Genomic DNA, 7,500 nt, shown 5'->3' on the forward strand with positions numbered 1-7,500 from the left:
GACTGGAATCCACACAGGCGACTTCATTTCAACTGAAACCACCATTCCGACTGGAATCCACACAGGCGACTTCATTTCAACTGAAACCACCATTCCGACTGGAATCCACACAAGCGACTTCATTTCAACTGAAACCACCATTCCAACTGGAATCCACACAAGCGACTTCATTTCAACTGAAACCACCATTCCGACTGGAATCCACACAAGCGACTTCATTTCAACTGAAACCACCATTCCAACTGGAATCCACACAAGCGACTTCATTTCAACTGAAACCACCATTCCAACTGGAATCCACACAAGCGACTTCATTTCAACTGAAACCACCATTCCAACTGGAATCCACACAAGCGACTTCATTTCAACTGAAACCACCATTCCAACTGGAATCCACACAGGCGACTTCATTTCAACTGAAACCACCATTCCGACTGGAATCCACACAGGCGACTTCATTTCAACTGAAACCACCATTCCGACTGGAATCCACACAGGCGACTTCATTTCAACTGAAACCACCATTCCGACTGGAATCCACACAGGCGACTTCATTTCAACTGAAACCACCATTCCGACTGGAATCCACACAGGCGACTTCACTTCAACTGAAACCACCATTCCGACTGGAATCCACACAGGCGACTTCATTTCAACTGAAACCACCATTCCAACTGGAATCCACACAGGCGACTTCATTTCAACTGAAACCACCATTCCGACTGGAATCCACACAGGCGACTTCATTTCAACTGAAACCACCATTCCGACTGGAATCCACACAGGCGACTTCATTTCAACTGAAACCACCATTCCGACTGGAATCCACACAAGCGACTTCATTTCAACTGAAACCACCATTCCGACTGGAATCCACACAGGCGACTTCATTTCAACTGAAACCACCATTCCGACTGGAATCCACACAGGCGACTTCATTTCAACTGAAACCACCATTCCGACTGGAATCCACACAAGCGACTTCATTTCAACTGAAACCACCATTCCAACTGGAATCCACACAAGCGACTTCATTTCAACTGAAACCACCATTCCAACTGGAATCCACACAGGCGACTTCATTTCAACTGAAACCACCATTCCAACTGGAACTAGCATTCCCACCTCGCCCTCCCCAACGGAGCACAGCGCCGGCCCCTCAACGACCCCTGCCCCGGCAACTGAAATCAACCCCCAGACAGCGACCACTGAAGTCGTGCCCGCTGAGACCACGACGCTTCCGGATTGCGGGGACAACAGCGGCAAGGACGGCCATGGTGCTAACCTGCAGACGACGCCACCCGAGACGACTACCGAACCGCCAACGACCGCTAGACCTACAACCACCAGACCTAATACGTCCTCCAGACCTCCAACAACCACTACAACACCTACGACCACTAGACCTCCTACAACCACCCCAACTACCACTACGACCCTGCCTCCGACTACCACCGCCCTCTCGTGCCCTGACGGATGGGCCATGTACGACAGGTCGTGCTACCACCTGAGCAGCGAGAGGGGCACGTGGCCGGAGGGGAAGTCCTACTGCGAGAACAGCGGCGGATCCTTGGTCAAGATCACGTCGGAAGAGGAGTGGAGCTTCGTCAAGGGTGAGGATCATGGCACCGCTGCCCTTTGTCCTTCTTTGCCACTTCTTGTTGTCTTTATCATATCAAAGTCGTTTTGTCACTATCGTTATTTCCAATTGCTCGTGGCGGTAGTGGTAGTTATGGCAGTTGCATTACTATTATTAGTATTGCTTTTGATAGTATTATTATCATCATTAGGACCTTCATCATCATTTTAGAATTATTTTCATAGTTCTGCCATTATTATTATCAACAACATATAATTATCAACAAGCAAAATGACTCTCGCCATCCATGTGCTGTGAATGCTCTATCTTCGTAAAAAAAGAAAGAAAAAAAGATACATACTTTACATTGCAAAGCGCATTTCGATGTTGCATTCCCGGCATTATGTATCCCAGCCAGAAGAATATAATGCTACCGAAGCATGGTCGAAAAGCGTCAATCATATCCTTTCCACTGAAATGATTCCTCCTCATATAAACATCTTCCAACCCCCCCCCCCTCCTCCCGCAGGCCTGACCACGGAGGACACCTGGATTGGCCTCAACGACAGGAACAAGGAGGGGGTCTTCGTGTGGGTCTCAGACAACACCAGCCCGGTCTTCACCAAGTAAGTCCTGACAGCACGGATGCCCACTTACACCTACTGTAAGTGCTGACATTACAGATAACCATTTACACCCGTTCAAAGAGCTGGCACTAAAGATGCCCACATACACCCGTTCTAAGTGTAAGATTATCATGATTATTTGTTGTTATCATTGATTATCATCATTATCATCATTAGGCCCATTACAATTATTATCATCTTAACTATCATTATTATTACCATTATTATTATTACCATTACTATTATCTTCATTATTATTATCATACAAACTTTCGTCATTATTACCAGCATTGTTGTCACAATCATAACTATTATACACCATATCCATTATTATCAATTATTATCATTCCTATCATTACTATCTTTTATTATTGTTGTCATCATTATCATTAAAATCAATGTTGCCATTACTATCATTATTATCAATATTATCATTATCATTACTATTCCTATCATTATCATCATATTTTCATTATCTTTCTTATCATGATCATGCATGATAGTAATAGATTTTAAATCTCAGTAATGGATAAACTGGAAACTCACCTGTGGCCTTTGAGGTCTGATTCGCTTTTTTATTCTATTCACTCTTGATACTGTGTCTGCATATTGTGTGTTTGGACGCTTAAAAGATATGCAAAATATCTTCATTACTCTTTTACTGAAATCTGCTGCCTTCAACGCCCGAGAGCCCGCGGTGAGTTGCCAGTTTGTCCCTTCCTAGAACGAGGCTAATGGTATGTTTAATTTCCATTCTCCTTTCCCCCACCCCCACCACCCGCAGGTACTCCAGCGGGGAGCCCAACAACCACAAGCCCTTCCTGTGGAGCGGCGGCGAGGACTGCGTCGAGCTGAGGGAGAGCAAGGACTTCCTCTGGAACGATGACGATTGCGATAAGGACAAGCTGTGAGTGCGATTTGGCTGCTCGTTGAAATTCCCGTTGGAAATAAAATGACCAGTCAGCGTTCGCGATGGATTTATAGCACTGTGTGTGTGTATGTGCGTTTGTGTGTGTGTGTGTGCACACTTATATTGTATATGTATATATATATATATATATATATATATATATATATATATATATATATATATATATATATATAATATGTGTGTGTCTATATGTATAGGAACACACATATATCTAAAAAATGTAAATTCATAATACGAACGTTGACGCACACTGTATGTATGGATGTATGTGTGAGTGTGTGTGCGTGTGTGTGTCCATCTGAGAGGAGCATTAGTCGATGTCATCCAAAAGTACTTTCTCTTTTTAAGTTCGCCATTCGCTTCAATATCTAATTGTTCTTGTATCCCTTACCCGCATCTATCTTCCAGGTATGCCTGCGAGCGAAGCCCATTCGTCAGCAGGGGTTAAGGCAGCAGAGATTCACTGCAAAAAGAGAGGAACTTTTGACAACAACTTTTGAGATTAGTAATATATATATACATAAATATATATATATATATATATATATATATATATATATATTTATATATATATATATATGTGTGTGTGTGTGTGTGTGTGTGTGTGTGTGTGTATGTATACATACACACATACACACACACACATATGTATATATATATATATATATATATATATATATATATATATATATATATATATATATATATATGTATGTATATATATGTATATATATATATATACACATATATTTACTTCTATAACCATGTTCATATTTCCTTATCTAACTATCTACCTATCTGAAACGTGTTCATTGCGACAAATGCAGAAAATATATGAATGAGAATGAATATCTTCACAGGGCAAATGACGTCTTTGAACTCGGTCAATTATGTCTGCATTTCTCAGGATGTAATCGAAACCGGTCAAATGCATTTCTTGCGTCGTGAAGATATTCATTTTCATTCATACCATTACTGCACATCTGTCTATTAATCCATCTATCTTTCTATCTATGTATCCATATGGAAGTATACATATATATATACATATGTATGTGTGTGTGTATATGTATGTATATATATATATATATATATATATATATATATATATATATATATATATATATATATATATATATATATACTTTTTAATGGAACTGTTAAGAGAAGTGAAACGCCCATCAGAGGTTCCTCGCCGTCCGTCTGAGAGCAGGATGCTTCCGATCCGCCTTCGCCTGAAGCAAGTGTCAGCACGAGCATCTTGTCGTTAAAGAGGACGCATATATTCTTGATTTCACGGGATCTGAAAAATAAAACAAAAATTTAAAAGTTGTTTCTCTATCAAACCAAAATGATTAACTCACGAATGAGAGTTAAAACAGTCTTGCACGTTGAGCATATTTCCAGTATATTCATTTTTACTTCCATGCAAATTTCCGACTAAAGAGCAAAAAATACGCGATATTTATGGCGAGTAGAAAATAAAGAAAATGTAAATGCGTTTGAAAAATATCCAAGACTTCACAAGCTTAGAATACATAAAAACATAATCTATTATCAACAAAAAGTTATGCAGACATGCATCTATTGCAAACCCTACAGCAGAGGGTTACTTCTTTAAACCAATAAATAAATAAAAATACTAATGATAAAATGATATTAAAGGGAAGAGGAAAGAAAGAAAATGAGCGATGACTGAGATAAAAGGAAAAAGAAAAAAAGTGAATGAAAAGAGGGCTTTTTGCTTTGCGTGTGAGCTGTGTGTAAGTCCTTGCATATGAGATGACCTTAGACCAGGCTTTTAAGAAATGTTTAACGCCAAACACGCAGGGAGCGGTTGTACACGGTCTGCCATGAAGTGAGATCTTGCTACTCCATGGCATAGTTGATAAGTCCACATAATTACCTCATGGAACCAGGAAATCAACAACATCGTTAGAGCTACTAATTACACTCAAGATGCTCGTGAAAAGGGACAATGATATTGGTGACCGTGAAGCAGGACCATGACAAGCGACCATGAGACTAAAGACTGTATAAAGATAGATAGCCATAAAACATGCTTATGGAAGGTGGCTCAAGTTGAAGGGAAAAATAGATCATCCACATTTTAACATGTGTGATAAAAGAACAGCGGGATTTAGAACCCGGGTCCCGCTGAGCAGATGAAATAATTTTACATCAGACGCCTTGGTTCCTGATCCCCGAAGAGTCTGGTTCATGGCGTTCGGGCGGCGTTCATGAGGCGGCCGCTGGAGGGGAGGAAGAAGCGACTGGGCGAGGATCGTTTAGTGAGCGGAAAGCCGCTGAATTGGCGAGGTGCGCTCCGTCCGCTGGACAGGCAGGTGAGCGAGGGGGGAGGGGTTGCATGCGTCTGATTGCTGTTTTTGTTTTTGTTTGTTTGCAAATGTTTGTGTGTGTGTCTTTTTGCATGTTGTGATGACTGAGTTTGTGTGTGTACACCCTCGTTAACTATTTTAAGTTGGTGGTTTATTTGTACGTGTGTCCGTTTACGTGCCTTTGTTTATATTGTTTAATTACTTACACAGTCGTGCGCTTGAATATGTTTGCTTTATTCCTTTGTTTATAGAGGAATATTGTCCCTGTGTGAATGTATGTCATATTACCAATGTGGGAATTACGGTTCTTTTTTTATCTCCGGTTTGCACGAAAAAATATAGTGTGCAACATGGTGTCTTCACTTCTGTCGCGCATTCATGGAGTCTTTGAATTGGTAGGCAATCAACATATATAACAAAATCAACTCAGGCTCTAATTTCATGAGTCGCCTCCTTTCCGCTCTTTGCCAACATCCACCGCATCGCATTCATCACATTACATTTTTCTCCAGACGTTCCCCTGGTCAGATCCACAGAATTTCTATTTACGTATGGTTTGGAAGACTACATACTGTGTACCCCTTTTCAAGTGTATCTTCCATGTTGTGTCTGATGCAAGGTGGAGGACGATAAGAAAAGTTTGTGTGTGTTTTCGTGTATGTTTATAAGTTCATGTGTTTATACGTTTATGGGGGTGGGGGCATGCAATTGTGTGTGTATCTGTGTGTGTGTGCATATGTGTATACATTGTTTGAATAATAAATTCAATAGGTATGAGCAAACTAACTCTGTGCCTTCGCGCTTGTCTCCGCTTCAGAGTGCATACGCACTTTTTACTCTAGATGTGTTCTTATATGCGTGTGTGCGTCAACGTTCGTTTTGTGAAGTTTTAGATATATGTGTGTGTTCCTATACATTAAGGACACACACACATAATATACATATATATATATATATATATATATATATATATATATATATATATATATATATATATATATATACATATATGTATACATATATATATACATATATATATATATATATATATATATATATATATATATATATATATATATATATATACTGTATAAGTGTGTATACACACAACACACACACACACACAAACACACACACACACAAACACAAACACACACACACTCTCACAAACACACACAAACACAAACACACACGACACACACACACACACACACACTCACACACACACACACACACACACATATATATATATATATATATATGTATATATATATATATATATATATGTATATATATATAATATATATATATATATATACACCCACATCTATCTGTCTATCTATCTATCTATCTATCTATCTATCTATCTATCTCTCTCTCTCTCTCTCTCTCTCTCTCTCTCTCTCTCTCTCTCTCTCTCTATATATATATATATATATATATATATATATATATATATATATATATATATATATATATATATACATACATCTATCTGTCTACATGTATATATACATACATATATAAATATATATACATATATATATATATATATATATATATATATATATATATATATATATATGTATATATATATATATATATGTGTGTGTGTGTGTGTGTGTGTGTGTGTGTGTGTGTGTGTGTGTGTGTGTGTGTGTGTGTGTATGTGTGAACACAAGCACAAACACAATCATGTGTACACAAAAAAATAGATTAGGCATTCCTTTTTCTGATTGTGTGTCACCGTTTATATGATAGCATTCGTTGCGCTAAATTAGATGTCGATGATGCGTTTTTTAAAGTTCGTGTCTCTTAGATTGCTTAGAGAGGTCACTCCCGCTCAATTTGTTGACGATCTTTTAGCCATTGCAGCGCGTAGGTCTTCCCTTGAAAGCAAACGTCATCAGAGATCCCTCCGCAATAAATTGAATAATCTTTGCTCGCGTAGCGCTTGGTGTAAATTTTCGCTCACGGACTCTGTCGTTAATTTGTCGTCATATTTCCTATCACGATATGAAACCG

At 38.9% G+C, this 7,500-nt stretch overlaps 2 protein-coding genes across 2 annotated transcripts in view; both read left to right on the forward strand.

Annotated features, from left to right (window-relative positions):
- The window catches only part of LOC113829508 (mucin-2), a 6,457-nt gene extending 2,764 nt beyond the window's left edge, over positions 1-3,693 (forward strand). The window contains exons 4-7 of the mRNA XM_070116717.1: positions 1-1,613; positions 2,109-2,205; positions 2,990-3,112; positions 3,545-3,693. The exon at positions 1-1,613 is cut by the window's left edge and continues 1,723 nt beyond it. Of these exons, the coding sequence (XP_069972818.1) occupies positions 1-1,613; positions 2,109-2,205; positions 2,990-3,112; positions 3,545-3,584 (1,873 nt within the window). The 3' untranslated portion in view covers positions 3,585-3,693. The remainder of the gene's footprint in view (positions 1,614-2,108; positions 2,206-2,989; positions 3,113-3,544) is intronic.
- A 1,680-nt stretch (positions 3,694-5,373) lies between these two features.
- LOC138860010 (uncharacterized) overlaps positions 5,374-7,500 on the forward strand; it is a 19,307-nt gene continuing 17,180 nt past the window's right edge. Inside the window, exon 1 of the mRNA XM_070116731.1 lies at positions 5,374-5,481. Coding sequence (XP_069972832.1) covers positions 5,377-5,481 — 105 coding nt within the window. The 5' untranslated portion in view covers positions 5,374-5,376. The remainder of the gene's footprint in view (positions 5,482-7,500) is intronic.

This window comes from Penaeus vannamei, chromosome 39, assembly GCF_042767895.1.
Source record: "Penaeus vannamei isolate JL-2024 chromosome 39, ASM4276789v1, whole genome shotgun sequence".
Classification (NCBI taxonomy): Eukaryota; Metazoa; Arthropoda; class Malacostraca; order Decapoda; family Penaeidae; genus Penaeus; species Penaeus vannamei.